General features: G+C 44.4%; 1 protein-coding gene across 1 annotated transcript in view; it reads left to right on the forward strand.

Moving 5' to 3' along the window:
* LOC308124940 (shisa family member 6) overlaps positions 1–24,268 on the forward strand; it is a gene marked incomplete at both ends in the record, with an annotated part of 80,123 nt that extends 55,855 nt beyond the window's left edge. Inside the window, 4 exons of the mRNA XM_080488344.1 lie at positions 9,821–9,883; positions 13,207–13,227; positions 15,080–15,208; positions 23,661–24,268. Of these exons, the coding sequence (XP_080344470.1) occupies positions 9,821–9,883; positions 13,207–13,227; positions 15,080–15,208; positions 23,661–24,268 (821 nt within the window). The remainder of the gene's footprint in view (positions 1–9,820; positions 9,884–13,206; positions 13,228–15,079; positions 15,209–23,660) is intronic.
* Positions 24,269–25,858: the final 1,590 nt, after the last annotated feature.

The raw sequence follows: 25,858 nt of genomic DNA on the forward strand, positions 1-25,858 counted from the left end.
TCAGCTCTGGACAGTTTTAAAGTGGAGTTCAGTTCAACTGCGGCCTCATGAGACCGACGATCTGAAACCAGGAAAACTTTATGGCTGTTAACTTCAGGCTCTCGGTCTCATCAATCTTCCTCCCGCCAGCATTTTTCTTTGAGAGTAAAAAGTCTGTGTTCATTTCCGAGGCTAACCGGCCGGCCCGGCGGAGCGTGAAGCGGCTGAAAGGACCGACGTTTCCCCCCGGAGCCGGCAGACCAGCAACACGCTTCACACCTCAGCCAGTCGCTGTGTGTTGCTGCTTAATCCTCCTGCACAAAAACACTCGTATTTTCAGATTGTATGTCTGGTTGTCTGACAATCTCCTGAGCAGCGACACAATGAACATTTGTAAAGAAATCGATCCAGAGTTGGAGGAGTGGACGGCTTCAGTCTCTTTAACTTTTTTGTAAACTTAAAGTACTTGATGGATTTTCAAGCCAGCTCAAGTTACTCTCTTATGTACTGTGATTGTTATAATATGAATAAATCAAATGATTTTGGTCCCAAAAAAATCCCTCTAGATAAAGTGACTCTTGTCAGCTGCTCTGTTTGAGAGAGTTTAACCATAAATCATTACACCATAACCTTCACAGGCCGTTCACACTGCGTTACCTGCCACTTGTGTCGAAAACATTCTGTTTTCTGACATTGTTTGAAAAGTTGTGGTTTATTTTTAGCGACTGATTTTACAATATAATCTTAAATCTACATTGAAAAAAACCTTCCTTCATGATTTCTCAGTGAAATTCACTTGCTGCTACGTTTCCATGGAGACGGGGTCGGAGCATTTTTGAAATGTTGCGTTTCTAAAAAGTTCCACCATCTCAGCCGATTTAAAAAGTCGCGTTTTCAGCGTCCCCGAGCTCCGGCGGCGCGTCAACAAGACACACGAACTGCGGCGAAAGTTTTCAGTTTTGAACTTGAAAGCGTTGCCGTGGAAACGGGGCTCGACTTTGAGCGATCCTGCGAGTGAGAGAACATCGACGCCTCCTGCGGTTGCTCTGCTTTTTGGGCGTAACGTTTCGGCTCTTTGAGTTTCCTCTCTGCCCTGCAGCGCAGCGTCTCTGTGAAGAAGTCACAAGGTCGAACCGAGAGGGGAAAACTGCCGGCCGAGCCTCTTCCTGACTGGAAAAAAGCATTTCGGTTGTTCAGGATTCATCCAGGAGCCGCGACACTCGATCCCCGATCGATACGGGAGAAACTAAGATCCTCGGCCCCTCGGGCCCCGAGTGGGAAGTCGTCATGTAATGCCAAGACGGTCGCCTCAGTTCTCCTGCCTCCGTTCTCTTTTGGAGAACACACACACACACACACACACACACACACACACACACACACACACACACACACACACACACACACACACACAAAGATCTGTCAAGAGTTGAAGGTGCAACAGAACAAATGTCAAGAAGTGACAAACTGTGACAGCATCGACTCGCCCGTTTCTCCCGGGGGCTGAAGAGAACGTCGAAGGTTAAACGGGACGCCGCCGCGCTGCTCACGCTGAATTTCACAAACTCCGAACCGGAGAAGTTTGAGCTCTGTGAGCAAATCCGACGAGCGCCTGTGCTCGCCGCGCAATCACAAAGTCGCGAAGAGACGCGAGTTGTAATTTTCCGGTGTGCGACGTCCCGACAAAGCTCGCCGTCTCCCCTCCGTTTTAATCGTTTCATCAGCTGCTTATCAGCTGCTGCTTTGTGCCAAACTACCAATGTAATTCCAGGAAAACACGCGGCGCAATTATGGGAAATAAGTTACTGGATAATTCATTTTTTGTAATCCTCCGTAGCTTTTCTCTGATAAAATCAGTTTTAAAACGCTTCATGTTTCTTCATTTAATTGCTTGTTTTCTGCCACGGGCCTTAATAAATCCCACTTTTCTAATATTTCCTGAACTGTTTCCAGCTAAAACGTGATTTTCATCAATGTTTTTTGTGTAAAAAAACTAAAAAAAAACTCCTAAAACTAATTATCTTCAGTCTTTACTTTTAGCCTTGATATATTTAACTTTTTCACTTCTTTTTTTTTACATTTTCTGAACAGCAAAAACTTCGATTTTAAAAATGTCACTTGGGTAAAATGAGACAATATGTCCAGTTTTTGCCTTCAGTCGTCAATAATTTTACTTTTTTCTTTCTTTCGAGAAAGAAACACTGAGACACCGGGACAGAGACACTGTCCCGGTGGGCCGGTGTCTCTGGGGGCTGGTCAACAGAGCGCCACCTGCAGGTGCAGATTAACGCATTGGCTGACGCCGTTTTGAGTTTAAAGTAGGAGTGTCAAACATAAGGCCCGTGGACCAAAACTGGCCCACAGAAAGCTCCAATCTGGCCAAACCACTGGGTAAATTGTAAAGAAAACAGTTTGGTTTTTTATAAACGTAGAAAATGGCTTCATAGACGCAATGAACAGAATTAGAGTTGAATTCATCTTCTGGAGTGAAAAACAGTCCAATCAAAATTTCAAAGATGTATGAGGTTATTGCCTCAGCAGTATTTACATCTTTTTCAATATTTTATCATTCTTCCAAACAAAATGGAAAAAAAAATTAAAGTCAGATTGTCTCAGTTATTGACTGCTTTACTTGAAATGAGGCAGAAGGTTTCCGTGTTCCGGGTAACGAGATGTTTCTGTCTGAAGTTTGGATCGTCGCTCCGGTGAAATGCTCGTTAGGTTCCCCGACCTGTCCTGAGTGTTTCTGTCCGTCCGATCAGCCGCCTGTCTGGAAGATGATGGAAGGATGGAAATAATCTGACTCTATTGCCTCAGTGTGAGGAGGTGTGACACTGATCCCAGTGTGTTCCTCTCCACAATGTCCTCCACTCGTCCACTTTCTGTTCCTGCGTTTCTGTCACAGTTTGCAACCTGCCTGCAGGCGTTTGGCCAAACGAGGCCGAGTCACACTGATGCTGCTCAGTCAGGCTGTTCTGACCAGCGCCGACTGCGAACTGGCCTCATGACGCAATGCAGGCAAACGACTTTAATGAGGTGAATCGTCCAAAACCCTCAGAGTGTTCAAGGGGCCATATGATACAAAATCCACTTCCTAAAGGTTCTCCAGCAGTACTAACCGTCCCCATACCTGGACTGACGTCCCAGAAGTGAAGACAGTCTGTCCTCTCTGTCCCTGGCTTGTTTCAGGTTTTAAAAAGTGTGTTGATCCAACCAGCCAATCAGGAATCAAACCCTATATAGTGTCATCGGGGGTTTAGCCAATCCCAATCAAGGTCGGCCCTCCCTTTGACTCCTCCCACAATTAGGCAGCTCTGCTCTGGCACATGGCACCACGAGAGGAAGTACATCCTCCTCTTCCCAAGACGGGCATGTGTGGGCGGAGCTAGTCCAGCTCACACAGACACAGCAGATTCTGAATGTAGCTCCTATGAGCCAATATTCAAATGAGGAAAATCAAGGAGGAGCTAGAAACTTAGAATACTGAAGGTTTCTGGAGCGACCAGACCAGGAGGAGGAGGAGAACAGGAGGAGGAGGAGGAGAACAGGAGGAGGAGGAGAACAGGAGGAGGAGGTGAACAGGAGGAGGAGGTGAACAGGAGGAGGAGGAGAACAGGAGGAGGAGGAGGAGGAGACCAGGAGGAGGAGGAGAACAGGAGGAGGAGGAGGAGGAGGAGGAGGAGGAGGAGAACAGGAGGAGGAGGAGGAGGAGGAGGAGAACAGGAGGAGGAGAACAGGAGGAGGAGGAGGAGGAGGAGGAGAACAGGAGGAGGAGGAGGAGAACAGGAGGAGGAGGAGAACAGGAGGAGGAGGAGGAGGAGGAGGAGGAGGAGGAGGAGGAGGTGAACAGGAGGAGGAGGAGAACTTTAAACCTGATGCTTGCACATGCACACAAACCCTTTTTGCTGAACTTTGATCGCCATCGCCTCGGTGGCTTATCATCCGTCTGGTCTCCAAAACCTTTCGAGCAAAACTGGTAAATATAAGGAATCTTCAAAAATATATTGTACCCTGGAGCGTGAAAATGTCTTGTGTGTGTGTGTGTGTGTGTGTGTGTGTGTGTGTGTGTGTGTGTGTGTGTGTGTGTGTGTGTGTGTGTGTGTGTGTGTGTGTGTGTGTGTGTGTGTGTGTGTGTGTGTGTGTGTGTGTTTGGGGTGGGCCCAAAAACCTACATTATCATGTGTTTTCATCATGAAAAAAAACAAATCCACACTCAGCAGCACCAACTAGTGGATCAACATACATCATTGTCAGTGTTTCAGCTGTTTCCATGTAAAAGTCCCTGGAAGTGATGAAAAGACAGCGTGTGTGACTCTAATCTGTGTCTCATATTTACAGAGTTTTTACAAATGAAGGAAAGTAGATCGCAGAGTTACGCAGACAATGAATCTATGTGGACTTGGAACTTTTCTTTTCTTCTTTTTTACAAATGCAAATAATTCACATTACTATAATTACATGACTATTTTCTTTTTCACACCAAGTACACTGATGACGAGTTTCCAGGTATTTGCATGTCACGTCTTGTATAACAAATCATTTAACAGGATGAACCAGACGAGAGGAAACGCTGTCATCTTGTTTGTTTGTTTGTTTGTTTGTTTTGGCGGGAAACTCCAACTTCTTGCCTGCTGGGATTCTTCACTTTTTGTCCTCCTGGTTCTGGGAGTCCCACATTTCACGGCAAGGATAACGGCAGCTTTGTGTGATGTTACTTCTGACGGTTCGAAGAAGACATCAGATAAATCTGTGCTTATCCTTGTTAGTAATTCACAGACTCCCAGAAGCCGTGTGAGCCGAGACGTCGTCCTTCAAGCTCGCGGTCGTTTGTGGATCAACGCTTTCTTCTGGAAATGTTAACATAACCAGCTGTGAGATAAAAACCACTGACATGTTTCAGCAAAGAAAATCACTTCTTTTTTTTTAAAAGAAAACATGTTTTTATAAAAAGAAATGTCTGTGTCTTTGCAGGGTACGATGTTTCCCTTCTGATGTTGTTTAATAAAGTCAAAATGAATTCCTGGGCCCAAAGAGAAAAGCCATAATTAAGCTGAGTAGAACTAAGAGTAAATCTTTTAGAGCCAGAGAGCAGGGATGCGCCATTAGGAGGCTCGAGAGTGTTTCACCGGAGAGGAAACATGGTGGAGCACCAGCGGCGGCGGCGGCGGCGGCAGCATCAACAAGACGCTGCAAAGACATCAAATATTGAGATGAATTAAAACACGAGGAGCTGAACTGACCTGAAATCTGACTCACCGTTTCAAAAACTGCAACAAAACACAGACAAAAGTCAGATTTACTGCAACATCAGTTTTCAATGTGTTTTCATGAAACTAAAAACGAGCACAGATTTACCTTCGCCAATGAAAGTTGGCCTAAAAAGTTCTTATGTGTTCATCTATTTATTTAATGGTTTGTATGTATTTTACCAACTTTTTGCAAAAACTATTAACCTGAATTGCATGAAATCTTCAGGGATGATTTGTCATCATCCAAAGATCAATCAATTAGATTTTGGGACATTAAAGTTGAACCGTTACTGAATAAATCTGGAAAAACTGCAAAAAAAAATGACCCCATACAAAGTGGATGAGAGCGTCACCTCATTGAGGAGATCAAAGGAGATCAGCGTCTGTTGCCATGGAGACGCTCCCTGCTCAGTGTTTCACAGTGACGTAGCTATCTGACAGGCTAGTTGGCATCGATATGAGCTAACGGCTATCACGCTGGCTACGCTAACTTGGTTCCACAAACAAATGTGGCGTAGGTGAAGGTGTGCGCTCTACCGAGTGTAGCTCTACTTTGTTTTAGAAATGGACTCAGGGGCATCAAAGAATGAATAAGAATGGACCCCAAAAACAGGATGAAAGTTTTCCATTTTCACTTTAAAACCTTGGAGCGGTCACGATTCGGACTAGCAAGCAAACTCCCAAAGTAAAGGTCAAGCAGCCCAGATTCCCCCGGGGTCCTCTCACTGCCCCCAGAGAAACGGAATAATAAATCTGTATTTGTTAGAAACAGTCGGAACCAAACGCAGCTTTGATTGGGTTGTTTTTTTTTTGTGCTCTTCATTTCAAAGCAGTGACGATGAACTGAAGAGGTGTTCGTCACATCGTAGTTTCCCAGATCGTGAGTCTCCCGCTGCAGCTCTGATCATTTCCATGGGAGATTCCTGCTGCTGATGGTGTGAAGCCTGTCGCTGCTCCACGAGCGGCTGAAGGAGCTGAAACCTGAAGACGCTTTAAAAAATGAGAGCAGCCTCCCGTTTTCCCCTCCGTTGCATTTCCACAAGGGCAAAACGAGGTGACGCGTCCCACTGAGGCGGCCTGGTACTTCACTACTTCAGCCTTCTGCCAGCATAATGACAGAGCAGGGCTCTCTCTCTCTCTCTCTCTCTCTCTCTCTCTCTCTCTCTCTCTCTCTCTCTCTCTCTCTCTCTCTCTCTCTCTCTCTCTCTCTCTCTCTCTCTCGCCCTGCGTCTGTCGGTCAGCTACCCAGAGAGAGGCGTTTAAAATGGATCTGGGTCACAGTGGGATCCCCTCTGTCCGCCCGCTGGAACCTGGAAGCGTCGGATTCATTTGCGAGCCGTATGAATCGCTGCAGCCAATCCGTGTGACACACTTTCCCCCGGCGGCTGCGTCACGCAGCCACACTTCACCGCCCCGCCCTCCGCCGTGCTCCGTCCTCCAGCCGCCAAAACCTCCGTCAGGCGGGTTTAGGGTGCCGCCGTCTGAGTGGGAGCAATGAAAGCTGATCTCGGCCGGCTCCAGAGTGACGGGCTGAGCCTCGTGTCGCCGCCAGAGCAACAGTTTGAACCCGAAGAGCCGAACCTTAACTCATCGCAGAGATTCTGGCTCCCTGGATGATCCTTTTCTCACCTGATATTCGTGATACTTGTAGTAGAGGGGATGATGAAGACACTCGTCTTAAAACGAGAGGCACCTCATGACGACAAGAGGAGATCAGCTTCCGACACAGAAAGCACATCAAAACGAGCAGAACGTTCAGGAACAGGTTTCCATGACTGCTGTTAATAATTACACTAACTGTTTCCAAATAAATCACAAAACACTGCAAAAAATAAATAAATAAAATGTCCCATACAAGGCGGATGGGAGAGGCACCTCCTCATCTGTTGCCATGGAAACGGAGATCAAATGATGTCGGCAGGGAGACGCAGGCACAAAATTTACTCTGGAATTTTCTAGTTGTTACTACTGCTGCTATAGTGACTGTTATTAAGACTGTGATTACTTTTGTTATTAACACTGTTATTACTACTGTTATTACTTTTCTTATTACTACTGCTAGTATCATTTTGACTACAGGTATGACCACTGTTTAACTACTGGTTTTACTACTGTTTTACTACTGGTATTACTACTGGTAATACTACTGTTTTACTACAGGTATTACTACTGTTGTAACTACTGTTTTACTACTGTTTTACTACCGTTACTACCGTTATGACTACTGGTATTACCACTGTTTTACTACTGGTATTACCACTGTTTTACTACTGTTATTACTACTGTTTTACTACTGGTATTACCACTGTTTTACTACTGTTTTACTACTGTTATTACCACTGTTTTACTACTGTTTTACTACTGTTATTACTACTGGTATTACTACTGTTTTACTACTGTTTTACTACTGTTATTACTACTGGTATTACTACTGTTTTACTACTGGTATTACCACTGTTTTACTACTGTTTTACTACTGTTATTACTACTGGTATTACCACTGTTTTACTACTGTTTTACTACTGTTATTACTACTGGTATTACTACTATTTTACTACTGGTATTACTACTGTTTTACTACTGGTATTACAGAGACGATGCCTAGCGCGCCTTTCCTTCTTCAGCTGCCACTACTACTTTTAATTTGCTTGTTTCACACTGCTATTACTGCTCATTACTGCTTTTTTTTTTAAATTGTGATCTACTTGATTCTTATTACTACTTCATACTCTTTTATTTTTTTTAACTGCTCCACATAGAGGACTCGACTTGTTTTTTTCTTGTATTTCCTTCAATACCACTTCTTCTATCATTCCCACTGCCAGTAGTACTACGAGTACTTCCTCAGATGAGTATTATTAGTAGTAACCTTATGGTTGGAGTTGCAGTACGTAGAGGCATTAACATTCAGACGTACCTCCTGACGAGGATTATAAAGTCACACTCTGAATTGCAGAGTACCTCAGTACATGTATATTAAAGAAAATCCTTAAAGGAAGATAAACTTGTGAACTTTCGTTAAATCGCCTGCTTCATTTTAAAGTTTGAACTTCACGACTCGGCTGCTTCCAGAAGCTTCTCGTTCTTTTTGATAAAAGGAGGTGATTTGGTGTGATTGGACCAAAGTCTGGCGTTATGATAACAACATGCAGACAAATGAGGAAAGTCTCCTTCACAGTCCAGATTGTAATAGAACTGTGCAGATCTTTGTAAAAGTCAAACATCATTTGTCAGAAATGTGGCGGCTCCCCGCCGGGAACTTCCTCCTCATGCAGCCGCCGATCTTTAACGGAAGCTGAAAACCTTTTCCAAACAGTTAGAAAGCATCGGAGCAGAGTTTCACTGTCCTCAGTCCTCTTATTGGAAGATAGATGAGCACATTTAAATGCAAATAGGCCGCAGCGATCAGACGCCGCGCCCCATAGAAAAACAGTCGTAATGGAAATGAAGGCAATATTTCCCTCAGTGTGGGATTATCTGAACGCTCTCTGCTCGGTGGAGGAGCGCCCCCTTCATGTTGCTTTTGTTATTTAACCGTCCAAACAACACGCGTTAGTGCAACATGGAGGCCTGGAGCTCCACGAGGAGCAGCTGCTCATCACTCTGCTGCGGCTCCGTTCACAGCTCACTCTGAACCAATCACAGCTCCCGATCAGGAGACGCTCTGTAGACATGGAGGACAATGATTGACAGGCGGCGTTTTATCTAAAGGCCCGTTTCCACGACGACGTTTCAAGTGAAAAGACATCGGTTTTTTTGCGTTTACGTTTCAGAAAAGTTTCATGTTTACGCAGCAACGTTCCGAAAAGGATGTTCGTTTCCAAATAAACAGAAAAATTGTAGTGACTGTCAAAATAAAACTAACAGGTTTTATTGTTATTATGGTGACTGTCAAAATAAAACTACCAAGTTGGATTGTTATTACGGTGACTGTGACTGTCAAAATAAAACTACCAGGTTGGATTGTTATTACGGTGAGTGTCAACATAAAACTACCAGCTCCCAGGACACATCCTCTGATGTCACATGATGCAGTGGCATCATCACCCTGGTTAGTAGTTGGGGGGTCAAAGGTCAGCGGGGTCACATCAGAAATTGTAAAATGTGTGAACATCAGAGTGAAACTGTGACGACAGGAAGCGATTTAAATGACAAATGACAGGAGAGGTGTGGTGGATCCATAACCTCGGGATCTATTGGTTTCCATGGTGACACGTGTGGCGTTGGCGAAGCTCTGCGGTCTACCGAGTGCAGCTCTAGTTTATTTAGTGTTTCTTGATTGTTTTAATTAGAAAACAGTTTCATGTCTTCATATTAATTTTGTCTGATGTGATTTTGTTTGACATCCTGCAACATTCCTGACGACTCATTCTGCCTTGAAACTTTCCCGGGGAAATATTGGCTGCTGCGTCATAAAACTGTAACATGAGCATTAAGAAAAGTGTGGTGAGAAAATGAAGACCAGAAGGCAACTAATGACGTGAACGAAAACAAGTGAAACTCACAGTGAAAAGACATTTCCTGGATTCCACTCGTCCTGCGAAAACTCAGGATTAATCCTGAGTTTCTTTTTGTTTTGTTTCCTACGACAGGAAACCACCATCATGAGTACCAGCACAGCCACCTGGACCTGACTGCACTCACCCCCAAACTGGGTAAGGAAGCACCTTCACCCCGATGATGATGATGAGGATGATGATGATGATGATGATGATGATGATGATGATGATGATGATGATGATGATGATGATGATGATGACTGCTGGCCTCACTCGACTCTCCACAAACACTGCATTAATATTAGTGTGATGAACTATTTCCAATTCCAAACACCAAAGTGTATCTTTCAGGGGGAAATTAAAATCTGAGCCGATTGAAAAAAATAAAATAAAATGCTCTGACTGAATAAATGAAAAACAAAAGAGAGAGTGTGATAATCACAGGATCATCTCAGCACTTTGCTCAAGTTATTGCAAATCCAATTAGAGTCCTAAAGCCCGTCCATTCCTGTAAATGTGGTTTTGTGTGAAAGAGGAGCAGCTTCCAGGGTGGGATTACTGCCACGCGATGACAATGAAAGAAGACACGCCGCAATTAAAGAGGCTTATTGGTCCAGAAGTTTTACAGAAGCGGGCCGAGCCCGAGACGTTTCCGTCTGTCTAGATGAAGGGACTTTCACCCTGAGGAGTTGTTGAAGGACATTTTGTCTCCTGGACGTCGGAGCTTTAGATCAACATGAAGCCTGGAAGTCCAAACCGACTCCAATCCTCCAAAACACCAAGACGTCGCTCAAAGTTTTAAAGTAAAGAGCTTTTCTTTTTTCTTCATTACATTTCTTCTAGGTTGCTATCAAACTCAAAGCAGCTTGTAAAGACTCCCACAATGCAACAGCTGTAGACGTTTTCTCAATATTTCCCTGGATTTCGCAGCAGAATGATTCATTACATTTGGCTTTTTGTTGAGATTGGCGTCATTTTCTCTAGTAATTGTTTGGTTTTTGTGAAATTATCAACATTTTCATCACGTGTCCTCTCCACCACAATAAATAAAAACAGCAAAGTTTAAATTTAAAGTTTATCACGGCAGCGTTTTGCCGGTGCGTCCCTCTTGGGATAAAGTTGAACTAAAATGGGTTTTTACTCTCCTGGTTTGACGTCAACACAAAGAAACACAAGCACGTGTCAGATTAGAGACTAAACCTCATCCAAAGTGGTGAAAAATACATGAACACAGTAATATTCTAACATGTATCGTGATAAAACTCTCTAACTTTGCCTCTTAAAGATTACCTTTACATTAAACTGTACTTATAAAATGGGTTTTAATTTCTTTCAGTAGATTTTTGTGGACAGTGTTTCCTCATACTTTGATAAATATATGAATCAGGAGCACTAAATGGGAATAGGAGAATATTTACTCAAACAGACAAGAAATTCAATCAAGATGATTTCAAAATAAAAGCCTTTCTTAGCAGCTATTCTTTCATAATTCACTTTAATTCAGCCGGTTAAGTTGTGAGTTGATAAAACAGTGTAACACAGTTTTTGAGTGTGAACGTCCGGCCCCATCCTCTTCATCTTCATCTTCTCACTGGGTTTGGAAACGTGATTGAAAAGTCCTTCACCGCAAAATAAAACTCTTCAAACGGCACTTCTGAATTTTATGTAGCTTCTGACGGGATCACCGCTCCGCTGCATAATTCAGGAGCTGCTGGTCGGGAGGTGGTTCAACTCTCTGCAGCGCTAGAGTAACGAAGGTTTCCACCTCTAACGTGTGTTCAGCTTCATGTTCAGCTTCATGTTCAGCTTCATGATTGGCGACGGGTTGCAGCGCGTTGCAGCGCGTCGCAGCGCGTCGCCTTCCTCCGAGGCGCTGCTCCTCTTTCACAGCCTGCTTCAGGAGTTATTACAGCAGATATTGTCTAAAGGTTTTTCAGGTGATTTCCCACCGACTGTAATTTCAGGTTGAACTTGCGTCTCCTGAAATGACTTGTGACGATGGTAAACACCACTTTATTGCTGCGTGCAGTCTTTGTCTGTTACGTCGCTGTGAAGAGACGGTCTGCGGCTCCTCAGTGTCCCTTTAGGACTTCACTGCCAAAAAAAAAAGATTTCTGCAGCCACTCTTTCTTCAAAAATGACCGTTTTTATGAGATGAGTTTCTAGAAATTGTGCAAACAGACATTATTGTCTGTGGTTCCCAACCTGAGGCTCAGAGTCTGAAGCTTTTCCTGCTCACAAGTCGACAAACTTAACAAAGCCAACCAGAAAAAAAAAGCTAAACTTTTTTCCAGACAAAATTTTAAAGTTAAAAACAGAAAACTAGGTTTTCAGGTCCAGGCTCACTACATCGCCCTCGGCGTTTCTGCCGTTTCCATGGAAACGGATATCGTTTTCAAAACGTAAAGTTGAACGTGTAAAGGAAACACAAACGTTTTAAATTTAGAAACGAAACCTGAAAGCTTCTTGTCCGGGACTCTGCAGCCTTTAGGACCAACCTTTCTTTGTGATTTTTCTTTTTTCAACTAAATCAAATTTACTTTGCGCAACAAAACATGTTTAACCTTTAAAATGAGGCTGACGCAGCTTCTAAAGTTTCACATATATAGTAGTTTTTTGAAACAAACGGTCACAAAGTGCTTCACCAAAGTAGAATTATTTAAAAGATCATGTGATCAAGTACAAGAATAGAATAGAAGCATAGAATAGAAGCATCTTATTAATCCCAGAGGGAAATTCCTTTCAGCATTGCTTCACATTGAATGAATAGAACGATGAATATCAAATAAGACAGGATTAAAAATGTAATGAGTGACTTTAAATATTAAAACTGTATGTAAGGCTTAACGTGACTAATACAAGAAGAGAAAGGATGAAATTCACTAAAACACTAATTACAGAGAGGAGTTAGAAAGCCTTCTGGAGGAAGGGCATTTTAACCATTTTAACCTTTTTATCTCTTTTCCAAGCAGTTTTTTTTGTTTGTTTTTTTTAAAAGACGAGTGTCCAAACAAAATAAAGAAAACTTCATGGAGCCAACGCGCTCCAGAGCTGCAGGTTACAGACCCGTTCTAGAACATATATAGGAAACTGGGCAGTTTTATTTTTACTTTACACCTAAATGACACGTAGAAGTTGTTTCCTCTTCGAGCTTTAAAGGATCAAAATCTGCTAAATTAACTTCCTAAAGGTTTCTAGCAGGACTAATCGTCCCCATACCTGGACTGACGTCCCAGAAGTGAAGACAGTCTGTCCTCTCTGTCCCTGGCTTGTTTCAGGTTTTAAAAAGTGTGTTGCTCCAAGCAGCCAATCAGAAATCAAACCTGAGGTTTGGATGAAGCTTGATTGATTGATTGATTGATTGATTGATTGATTGATTGATTGATTGATTGATTGATTGATTGATTGATTGATTGATTGATTGATTGATTGATTGATTGATTGTCATTGATCCTTTCTCTCTCACTTGGATTCGTTAGCCCACAGACAAATGCGATACGGTAAGTAATACACATACATGGTGCTTATGTGTATTTTGTTCATCTCTCTCCCTCCACCTGCTCCATCCAATCAGGATCCAGAGTTAACCCTTCGCTGCTCACTGGGGGGATTTATCCTCCTTTTCTTTACCTTTTCCTTTTCTCCGAGTGTTTGTGTATTTTTTGCAGTCAATCCTTCATCACACCCCATGACCTTCAGTCCGATCTTTCTTCACGCATTACTTTTCCTTCCTTCACACACACACACACACACACACACACACACACACACACACACACACACACACACACACACACACACACACACACACACACACCCTTCTGCACCATATGTTCCCGGTGTTGTGTGTCCCCGTCCTCCTTGACGCGATCGTCCTAATTTGAAGTGCAGCTCGTCCGCCCCCCGCTGTGCAGCCTGACCCATGACTGGGCGTCCTAAATACTGGAGCCACGGGAGCCCGAAGCAGCGCGGGGAGTCAGAATGGTGTCGCCGACGCCTCTGACTCCGCTGCTGAAGGCGAGCTGCCACTGACTGACGCCGTTTCCTGAACAGAAACCAGAGCTCAGTCATATTTAACGGGGTCCTGCAGGTCGTCTACCGCAAAACCTGAAGTAACTCATTACTGCTTCAGAGTATTGTGATGTATTTAGTCACTCAGGCATGATTGAAGTTTCAACAAGCCTCATTGCTTTTTCATTGACGAGCAGAGCTGCAGAGTTTCTCCCTGTCGGATCCTGCTACCGAGCCTCCAGCATTATATGGAATAGTTACTATTTTACTAAACTCCAGATTCTGAAGTAACTCAGCAACATGAAGGCTGAAACACGAAGGGCCCAGTTACACGGCAACAGTTTCAAGTGAAAACGCAAAACCTTTATAGCGTTTTGGGTTTAAACAACAACGGCACTGAGCACACAACTTTTGAAAACAGTGAAGCTGGTGGTCCTGGTCCTGGTCCTGGTCCTGGTCCTGGTCCTGGTCCTGGTCCTGGTCCTGGTCCTGGTCCTGGTCCTGGTCCTGATCCTGGTCACCATGGCCGTATTAACTAGTAGTTCTGCACATGCTCAGTCGAGCCAATCAGAACAAAGTTTCCTCTGTGGTGTCATGACTCCCAGTAAATATTCTCCTGGACTTGGTAGTTTTATTTTGACAGTCACCATAATAACAGTCCAGCTTCGTGGTCTGTCCACTAGAATGTTCTCCCAGTGTTCATGTTTAGAGCTCATTGTTCTTGCTGCATGTGTGTGTGTGTGCTTTCAGTACTAAAACTAACAACACCACCAACTAGTGGCCAAACATGAAAACTACATTGTTTTCAGCGTTTCTGATGTTTCAGTGGAAACGGACATTGTTTTCAAAACGCTGCCGTGTAAACTGTCTTGAGCCGTCGTGTAGTCGGAGCCTTTAAGAGCCTATAAATCTGCTGTGTTGTCTGAAGTCTGGAGCTGGAATCAAAGTTTTCTACTGTCTTGTGTTTTCGCCTGTGGTGGTTGGAAATGGTTGGATTTCAGGGTCTCGGTTATCTAAAAGGTCATTTAGCTGTCTAAATGTTTTGGGTTTCGGATCCGCAGGATATTTGCCGTTGTTGCGTTTGGCTGGTTCAGTTGTTCAGTGATTCACCACGTCAATAATAGAGAAATCCTCCTCAGACTTACTGGACCACAGATTGTTTCCCAGAAAAAGAAACCAGAAAGGCGGATTCAGTCATCAGCAGTCGTCCTCCATCTCAGAGCACATTTTCAGCTCCACCCCCTCCCTCCCTCCCTCCCTCCCTCCACAAACGACTCCCGGTGTTTCTGAGTGGCTGTGAGCTGACGGCGCTGCACCACTTCCTCCCCTGTCCCCCTGTAGAGCGACCCCAGAGGATGAACAACATCCTGACCTCGGCCACGGAGCCCTACGACCTGTCGCTCTCCAGATCCTTCCAGAACCTGAGCCATCTGCCGCCCTCCTACGAGTTGGCCCTCAAGCCTGACTTAAGTAAATACTCTCTGCACAGATTAAGTAGGTGGTCCTTCATTCGTCCTCCATCACTGCTGTTTTTCTGTTGGTTGTTTTTGCTTTCATGCCTGAGGAGGCGGGGAATGACGTGGCCTTCATGACCTCGTGCATGGGGGGGGTGGGTGGGGGGTGGGGGGGGTCGACGGCGTCCAGCTTGACGAAACGTCTCCGTGTCCATTACAGAGACGAGCTCCGTGACGAGCCTCCCCAGACGCCTGGTGGCTCGTCATGCAGATCGTCCTCCAACTTTTTTATGGTGAAATCAACTTAACATGCATGACGGGGCGCCTCCACCCTCGTTCCAGCGACTCGTCCGTCGGCTGATTGGCGAGTAATCTGGCTCCATCTGCAGCCGGTGTCATGTTGTTAATGCCTCTTAATGACATATTAAGATGGTTTTTTCTTTTTTTTTCATCTGAATGGCTTCGACACGCCGACGTGGTTGAACGTCTTGGCAGCTCTACGCTTCATTATCGTCACTTTGACATTTCCTGCTTGATGATGATCGCTGAACCTGGTTATTAGATTTGTTGCATGCTTTTAATGAATGAAGTGTTTTTTTTTTGGTTTTGTTTTTCCTCGAATAATTGTACTTTTTTTTTAAGCTGCAAGTATTCTGATAAATTTCTTGCTCGTATTTTGCAGCAGTTCGACTTAAACATGGTCCAAGTATTAAAAAATGAGTTAATAAAAATGGGATGGAAAAATTTTAGAAGTATTTATTATCACATTGGTTTTGGATCAGAAGAGAGGCTCTTGCCTCTTGTTACTGAACAGACACAGTGTGAGAGAATATCTTCTTTCTCTATTTCATGAAGGTTGAAATAGAGAAGGTTAGCTGTTGGGTAATTAAGGATTTATTACAGGTGAGTCAAACGTGAGGCTTTTGAGCAGAAACGGCCCTGAGATGTGACGGGAGACCGCCAGGATGACGACAAAAAGACATTTAACGTTTTTTTGTTTAATGTTATTTATTTATTTATTTATTTATTTAGTTATTTATTTATTTATTTATTTATTTATTTATTTATTCAGGGACCATTTACAAAAAATATTAACCTTAAAGAAAAAATGCTTCTTACCAGATTTTGTACCAGAACATTATAATACATATTGCAAATATAACCTGCAGTAAAAAGGAGTAACATTAGAAATAAGCATTGAAGTTTATCACCTGGTTTCATAACATTTATACAGAATACTAGAAATCTCATACAACATATTATACAAACAAGGCAACGAGCAGGAAATCAACAATATACATTTTAAAATTAACCTACAGTAAAATCAATAACATTATTATCAACATCAGTAATAAACATTAAAATTCATCACCTGGATTCCTAAAATCCATACAGAATACTAAAATACTGTAACTCTGCAGGTTGTATTGATTATCTGACGGTAACAGTCCAGACTGAACATCTCAACGCCCGTAGTGATGCTGCAGTGGAAGCTAGCCTGATGCTATCCTGTTAGCATTGGTACGACGGCCACACAGTTTCATAAAAACACTCACTGTCCAGGAAAAGTCATTTCATAGTCGTTCCAATGGTGGTTGTTTGTGTGTTATGCTGATTCCACGTTCACCAATTTGCTCCAATAAACTAACAGTCATAGATGAGCGCCACAAGGTTTTCCAATAAACAAACCGGCGAGTTTTACGTGACGTCATCTGTCACCAGCGGGTAGATGAGAGGACGAGCGACGTTTGGAGATTCTTTAATATCAATGAGAATAACAAAAATAAGATGGACTGTAAATTATGTTCTGATAAAATATCGAGAAATATAGTTAATACATCACCAGCAACGTCATCAGCAGCAGCCTGATGTGGCTCTGTAAGTTAAACTGCTACTGCGAGCTACATGCTACATGCTACATGCTACATGAAACCCAATCCCTCGTATTTAGTTTTTATTATCACATTACATCATCCTGAAGAGCCACCTGGAGGTGAAAGCCATAATCCATCAATAATTCTGTTAAATGTGAAAAGAATAAAAAAACAGAATAAAAAAAAACAACCATATGTCTCTTTATTTCAGTGTATTAAGAAAAATATCTTCCTTCAACAGTTTGTTTGCTTGGTGGAGACGAGGCCGCCCGTCGCTCAGCAACATTTAAAATTCATCTCAGTCCATCTCATATCTGACGTATTAAAAATAGATGCTCCCGAGTGAAGCGTCTGTAGAAAATGGTGGATTTCTTTCAAGATATTTTTGTTCCTGGAACTTTAAAGGTTTTCTTTGTACCACATGAACATTCTCTGGAGCTCTTTCTGAGTTCGGAGACAAATACACAAGTTTGCTTTTCATTGGTTTCATCTGAAGTCAACAGAAGAAAACAACAGAAGGTTTTCAACCTGCATCAGACTGACACGGTTCTGAAGAAGAGTTGGGACGGTGTGAAAAATGTAGGGACGCATTGACATCACTTTTATACAGTACGAGTACTAACCTCAGCTACTTGCCGGTACCGAGTACCAATACGAGTACTTATTAAATGCCATTAAGTCTAATTCATACCGCAAACGCAAACAATACGCGAAGTCTATGCATCACCGTGAACCTCCTCCACCTCCTCTCTATCAACGCTACGTCACCCCGACCACCACTTTATGTGCTGGTGATCAAGTTGCTGGTGATCAGGTTGCTGGTGATCAAGTTGCTGGTGATCAGGTTGCTGGTGATCAAGTTGCAAATGCATGATGGCACGTAATATCCGCCGCGTTGTAGCATCGATCTTTAACAAGTATGAGTACTCCGTGCAGTATCGGACCAACGCCTTATACTGGTATCGGTGCATCTGTACAAAATACATTTAGTTTTAAAGAATAAACGTCTAGTTTTCATATTGTTCCTATTTAAGGTCCTTTGATAGAAATAAGTTGCATAAAGAGAGAAATCCATTCCGCCGGGTCTCGTACAGAAAAACACATCCGTCCAACATCCTTTCAGTTTGTTCACAATCTTCCTTTTTCTTCTCCCCGATCAACTCGAGGCTTCGGCTCAGAGTAGAAGCAAGTTTTATTTACTTATTTTTTAGTTTTAGTTTGAGACAAGAAGGTCTGCAGGACTCGTTCCCCCGGAGAAAAGTCTTCAGTCGAACCGCAGAACGTTGCAGGTCTTTGGAAACGAGCCCAGAAGTAATGGAATTAGCTGCTATTTTAATTAATCCATCTGGAGAGATGACGACCATGATTACCAAATTAAATTACTGTGCTTTATTTGCAATTTTAAAAACCGCCGATGGTAAATGAGCGCCGGCTCCGTCCCGCCCGTCCTTCACCCGTCAAACCAGGAGGAGACCGAGGACTCAACGCGCTTAACTCCTTCAGAGGACGACCAGCCAATCTGAGCCGTTGTTTTCCACTCTTATCTAAGTCCACTCTATGGATTAAATCACCTCCCACCACAAACACGCCACCTTTAATCCAACAGAGCTGAACGGTATCGCAGCGCTTCCCATTAACATTCCTCCCAACCTCCAACGATCGCAGTATAATTCACGTTCCTCTGCTTTCTGGAGTGTCGCTGCTTTATGTGATTACAGTCGTCTGTGATCAATAGCTGACGCAGGAATACGGCGGCGGTGTTGGATGTAATCTAGTGAAGTGGTTATCGGGGCCTTAATGAGCCGTTGTTAGCAGGCCGCGCTGGTTGAAGCTGGTTTGTTTCTCTCGGCGCTCGTTCCCACGGCGACTCGTCTGGACGCTTCAAGCTTCTCGCAATCACAGCGGTGAAGTGCTTCGTTTTGTCTAGGAGGCAGAGACGAGAGCCGGCGGTATGCCTTCATCGTTCCACTCACTGAAAGCGGAACAACGTGTGCTCACTCGTTAAATATCCCGACTTGAATCAAAGTGTTGCATGAGTGCTTTTGTAGTCGGCCATATTGGAGCAACACTTTCTTTACATGCAAATTTCATCTTCCATCCATCTTCAACACCATCTTGACCTCAAGGTTGGAAAAGCTTAATCTCCACCTCTGGTTCCCAACCTGAGATCCAGAACGTTGCAGCACCAGAGACTAACGGCGGGTCCGATCTCAGCTGGTCTAGATTAGATCCTGTTTACACGACAGGATTTTAAAGTGAAAACAGGAAACCTTTGCTGGGTTTTGGGGATCTGTTTACATGACGGTGGTGCTCTGAGACACCGAAAATGCAACTTTTTAAAAATGCTTTGATTGCATCTCCATGGAAACGGGGTGAAGGGCAACTTTTCCGAAACACTGCACATGAGCACTAAAACCGTAGCAACGAGTAGTTCTTCTGCACATGCTCAGTCGAGCCAATTAGAACAGTGTTTAATCTGTGGTGTCATGACGACCAGTCCATGTTTTCCTGGACTTTTACTTTGACAGTCACCGTAATAACAATCCAACTTGGTGGTCTGTCCACTAGAATGTCCGTGTTCTCCCAGAGTTAACGTTTCGAGCTTGTTGTTCTCTGCTGCGTGTTTGTGTGTGTGTGTGCTTTCATTGAAAAAAACTAACACTAGCACCCACTAGTGGCCCAACATGCTACATACATTGTTTTAAGCATTTCTGCCGTTTCCATGGAAACTGACATTGTATTCAAAATTCTAAAACGGAAATGCAGAAACAATGCGTTGTCACTTAAAACGTTTCACGGGACAACACCTCATTCGTAAATAAAATGTGTGTTTACATTGCAGCAGCAGACACACTGACAACTATGTAGTCTGCCAGGCCACAGGAGGGCGCTGTGGCTTGTAAACGTGAGGAAAATGGAGAGAACCGGCATTCTAGTGGTCTGATGATGTCATCAGGGGAGAGTCTACTCTATTAAACTACCGATATGGACGATAAAACTAGAATACGGGGGCTGCCATGTTATTTTTACAGGCGCATGAGCAAAAGGAACTATTTATCACGCGGGTGGGAGGGGCAGTAACAGGCTCCGTTGGCCCCGTCAGTCTCTGCTGGAGGGAATCGCGACCGTGAAAGAATTTTTCCATTTGGGAGCCGAGATAAAAACTTCACAGATGCAGTGGATCAGAACAATGGTGTGGTGTAAACAAAAACTTCGTCACATTATTTTAACCTGAACATCAGTCCCAGGAAACCTGGGAGAACCGTCCACTACGTTACTGTACCGCCCATATATTCCCTCTTACGATATACAAAAACATCCCTGTTCCCTGAAGTGGCTAATGCGAGAGACTCACATTGTATTTTCTTTGAGAAATCCTGTTGTTTTCTTTGTCACAGCAGCACATCATACATTCCCACCGCAGGACCACTGGAGTAGATCGTCTGTCCAGATACGCAGCGGCGACTGGAAGCTTGGTTCTGACCTATTAGTGGAGCCCTGGGCCACGGTGGTTTCCTCTGCCCGCCAGCTCGCAGCCTTTGGTTGAGTTTCGTTGACATTTCCTGCCATAATGTCACGTCTAAACCGAACCTTTGGGGAACAAAATGCTGCGGCGCGGCACCAGAGGCCACAGTCGGGCCTCCTTCATTAGAAATGCACAGAGCCGCGGACATGAATCCCCCCCGGTGGGGAGGGACAATGAGGTGACCTTCTGAATCCAGGCGTGACATCGCTCCCAGAGAGACAAGTATCCACACAAACAATTCCCATCATCCCTCTCCTCCGCGACTCGCTGAAGCGCTGCGGCCCTCAAGCAGCCCTTCTACCTCTGTGTTGGGCAATAATTAACTAGTTCCGGGGAAACGAGCCCTCAGCCGCAGGAGTTAATCAGAGAGCTTCCATGGCGTCGTTCTCCTGGGAGCCGCCGCAGCTTGAAAAGGAAAAGGAGACGCGTGGACGGCGGCCCGCCGAGACGACTGTGGTTAATATCGCCGTAATGAGCGTGTGCACACGGCGGGGAGGCCAACCTGTGAAGTCACAGGACTGGTTGTCTAGTCGAGAGCCAGCGGAGAGCCGGAACGATCTGCTGAGGACGCTCCACGCTGAAGGACGAGCAGCCGAGCAGAACCTGGCGACGCCATCGTCCCTCCTCAGCATTGTGGGCGGCCATTTATAAATATTGATGAGGAAGAGTTTCCTGTGAAAGTTCGGACACTCGATATTCTATCGGACCATCCAAACGACGAGATGAGCAGGAGTATTCTCTTTGTCTGCTTGTGTGTTTTTGGTGTATTTCTGTGGCAGTGACAGTGCCACCTAAAGGCCTGGCATATGTACTACATCATTTTGAGGCGTGTTCATGGTGACGTTTGGACAGATTTTGGGTTTTTTCGAACGACGTAGAAAAAAATATTGTTTTTGCTTGTGTGGACGGGGAATTAGTATTTGAAATGACACAGACCCGGTTTTCTTTATGATTTCTTTCAGTGTTCTTTCAAAATCCTCTTTTCTGCAAGATTCTTCTCACATTTCCAGGTTCAATATTATTTGTTTTTTACTCTCAGGACTTTACTCTACTAACATTCCCCTTGTCTTTATTGCTGGAACCTCACGTCGAACTCAAAACTCAATTCTAACCAGTTGAACAGAGGCCAAATGAGTAGAACCTGGTTGTCATGTGAATCATACCGGGGGGAAACTACGAGGCAGGACCGAGCCGGCGGTGTGTACCATCTGTCGAGCAGAGCTTCACAGCTTCACTGGACATTTAGCTTTCTTTTCTCTGGAGCTCTTGGCTCTGATGCTCCAGACCGGCCAAATCAACGGCAGAGGAAACAGGATGGAACACGATGGTACTGGAACGGGTCGTCACTGACTGGAGAGCTGCAGGAGAAGCTCGTCTGACCAGAAGCTTCCAGTCTTCTTTCTCCAGGAGCTTGTTTACGTACTTCAGTCAGTCGAGGAGCTCTTCTGCACAAGTGGACATTTTGGCGTCAGGACTTGGTGATTGTCTCCTTTGAGACGGCATTTCTCAATCTGGTCGCGTCTTTCACTCGTGTCTTGATGCTTGTTTCAGAGTCTACAGGCACTTTTCTCTCTAGTTTTCACTTCCTCCCTCTTATTTGTCTCAAAACTTTAAACTTCATAAGCGCTGCGTGACGCTCACTGCAAGCACACGTTCAATCGAAGGTTTTTGTTTCTTCCTCACAGATTGTAAATATACCAACAGAAGCATTTATGTGAAAGCAGAAATAGAAGCTCTGCAACGATGGGTTTTTTTGGTTTGATGTCTTTCTCTGTTTCCTCAGGCTGCGTTGACACAACAATGATTTCTAATGAAAACATAAACATGTGGTTTTTTTGTTTTGGAGCTTCGTTTACATGACAGTGATGCACGGCGCCACTGAAAATGGAGCTTTTCGGACTCATTGCCAGCGTCCCTTAAAGGTCTGCTGGAGTCTCACTACGAGGTCTACGTGTCTGTGAGCAGCTTCAAATCTTCCTTTTAAAACAGGATTCACCCAGAACCGTTTTTAAATGATGACGAGAAGGACGACGCGCTGCTCAGCAGGGAGTCTCCCTCCAGCCGAGTATCAAGTGGACAGAGATTTCTCTTTTCTGGAGGCTTTCAGGAATAAAACAAACAGCATTTTAAATCCAGCAAAAACCTCAAAGTCATCAAACTGAAACGGCAGAATGTCTTGATGTCTAAAGACTCGTGTGTGCAGGACCGACACGTCATCGCAGACAAACGGCACAAAAAGAAGTGAAAGGCCGACTTTAGTCTTCATGTTTGGTTGAAAACTGCTGAGTCTGCATTCTTCCTTCAAACTCGCAGATGAATAATCTGTATAAAAAGCACCTCCATGTCGTCATCATGTATGGTTTCATTGTTTCCTGTTTTTTAACAGCTTGTGCTCCTTTTTCCATCCAACATTGATTAAACTGGATCCTAACCTGGTGTCACTCTCACATGTTCATCCATCAGCTGCAGGATCTCAAGCTGAGAAACCCAAAGAAAAGCTGTTTGTTCAAACAAGAAATGTACATTTAGGTGTTTGATCAGACGTTATGGCCCCTCAAAGGGAAAACTAAAAAAATCTCTCTCAGCTCTGATTATTTCTACTCATCATCAGTCCTGTGAACCATCATTCATCCATCCATCATTTCCTCCTCAAGGTGTTGAGCTGCCAAGCGACATCACACTGCTTTCTATGTTGTGACTGCCACGGCTGCTCGTACTGTACGTGTCTGCTGTTCTTTTTTTAAAGGTAGAAAAAAACGGAATTTTACTTATTATTATTGTTATTATTTAATTTTGTTTTTATTTTTAATTTTATTGATTATAATTTTACTATTACTGTTGTTATTATTATTATTGTTGTTGGTAAAAATCTGACATATATGATTCAGAAGTTAGAACTGAGTGAAGATAAACGAGAGATAAATGTGAGATTAAGCAGCTAAAAACAGTAAATATGAGCGAAGTCGTCTGAACACTTTAGAAGTTGAAGTTAACAGGAAATGGGGGGAAATAATTGAAGTCACAATGTCCTCTTCCTCTTCCTGATCACTTCTCCTCCGACTCCTCAGATGATAAAGACGTAGACGACTACTACGCCAGGAAGCATCACCACCCGGACTTCGGAGGCCGAGGCCCGACCCACATGGTGAAGCTGAACCCTGAACCTCAGCAGCACCAGCAGCGGCAGCGCCCCCGCCGGGTCCAGAGGGCCATGTCCCAGGACCACGTCCTGTCGCCCCCCAGGACTCCGCGGCGCGGCGACTACGGCTTGTCTTCGTACGGCGTGATGGCGGCCGCCGCGTACGGGAGCAGCCGCCACCTGTCGGAGGAGCAGCTGCTCTCGGCGGACCGCCTCCACTCCCAGGATCCCTTGCTGCTGTCGCCGGCGATGCGGCGCGACAAGTTCCGTGAGAAGGCCATGGCGCGGGCGATGTCCCACGCCGACATGCTGCTGCCCACCACGCCCGTCATGGACCGCCACAAGATGACCAAGATGCACTCGCAGCCCACTGCCTCCAACGACTCCTACAACACGCTGACGGTCAACCACCACGCCTCCACGTCCAAGCGGCAGGCGTTCGCGTCCCGGCGGACTCACACGGTGGACCACCTGCAGTACATCCCCGGCCACCACCACACGTACCGCACCGCCAGCAAGAACGAGGTAACTGTGTAGCCGCCGCGCCGACGGACGGATTCTCAGACGTTGGCGGAAACCTTCATCCGCCGCTCTCAACATCTAACGCTTCTTAGCACAAGCTTTCAGCTTTCAGTCGTTGGTTCTCGCGTCGCCAGGACCCAACGGCCGAGACGTTTCCTCTCTTAGAGCATCATAAGGGCTTCGCGCGTCGACACACAGTTCCTTCATGTCGGACGTTCGACAGCGTGAGGAGCATATTTTTTAAAACTGGACGCAGGACTCGGAAAGGAATTGTATCAACTTTATAAATATATAAATACACTATATTTACTATTTGTATTTTGGGTCCTTGTTATAGCTTTAGAGATTCTCATTAACTGATGTAAGCACTTCGAGTGGTGCCTCTTGAAATTTCAACCACGAAGTGGGTCTGTGGGTTAAAAAGCACAATTATTGAATTCCCTTTTTTTTTTCGGATTAAGTTTTTATCTTTGGTTTCTTCAGCGGTCGGCCAGAACATATCAGCTTATTAGTGGAAAACGCCTATTTCAGTTGCATCCAATAGATGATTGTAAATAGGCTATATTAGCAGCGTTAAACAGAAGTAGCTGGCCCTTCTGCTATTTTCTACTTTCCTTCACAGATTTAATCCTTTTTGAGTTTAGATAAGTCGGTTTTCCCAGATTATTTCCACAGATGTCTGTTCAATATGTGGATCTAAAATGTAAATGGGGAGCAGTTTTTCTCTGTGCTCGTAGCGTAGAACCTTCCAGCGACGTCGCCTGGCAGCCAGAGCTGCAGAGACCAGCCCAGTCCAAACCCATCCTCCAGCTGGAGCTCTGCTCTTACCTTTCCATGCTTTTGTTGTCCCTGATGTTCATGATGATGATGATGATGCCCATCCTGCTTGGTTTGTGATTGGCTGGCTGCTTCCATCCCTACATATCAGGTACTCGGTGGAGGAAGTTGTAGTTTCTGTGTCGACTGGAACAATCAGAGCCTAAGGACGTGGTCAGTCAGAGAATCATGAACTGAACTGTGAAGCGTTTGTCCAGATGTTTGCATTAAAGCAAAGCCTTATCGTGTGGAACCCCAAAAGCTCTTAATTGAACAATCGTGCTTCTGTTACGCGTCTCGTCATCTTAGCTTTACCGTGCAAAATAACCGATTATGATTCACCAGCAGGAGCCTGAAGTGACGGAGGACGCAGAACAAATACCTCAGAAAGACGAATCACACTCTGGAAATCAACCGATCATCAGCTGCGTCGTAGTTCTGATGTAAAGCTCTACAAATCAGCTCCGGTTCAGGAGAGACTGCAGATAGTTCTGAATTCAGTAAATCTCAGATTATTAGACAAACGCGTTGTTTTTGCGTTTCCACGGAAACGGACTGGGAGTCATGACAGAAGGCTGAAGTCGTCGTTATTGTTCATCTACTGAGCACGTGCAGAACAAGTATTCACTACGGCCGTCGTGTTCACAACCAGTAGCAGCATTTAGAAAAGTTCCCTTTCCTCGTTTCCACGTTTCCTAAAAGTTCCACCTTGGCAGCCATTCTTAAAAACTTGTGTTTTCAGTGCCTCTGAGCTCCGTTGTCGAGTAATTCGACGCCCAAACACACAAC

The sequence above is a fragment of the Lipophrys pholis genome, assembly GCF_963383615.2.
Source record: "Lipophrys pholis genome assembly, chromosome: 19".
Taxonomy (NCBI): Eukaryota; Metazoa; Chordata; class Actinopteri; order Blenniiformes; family Blenniidae; genus Lipophrys; species Lipophrys pholis.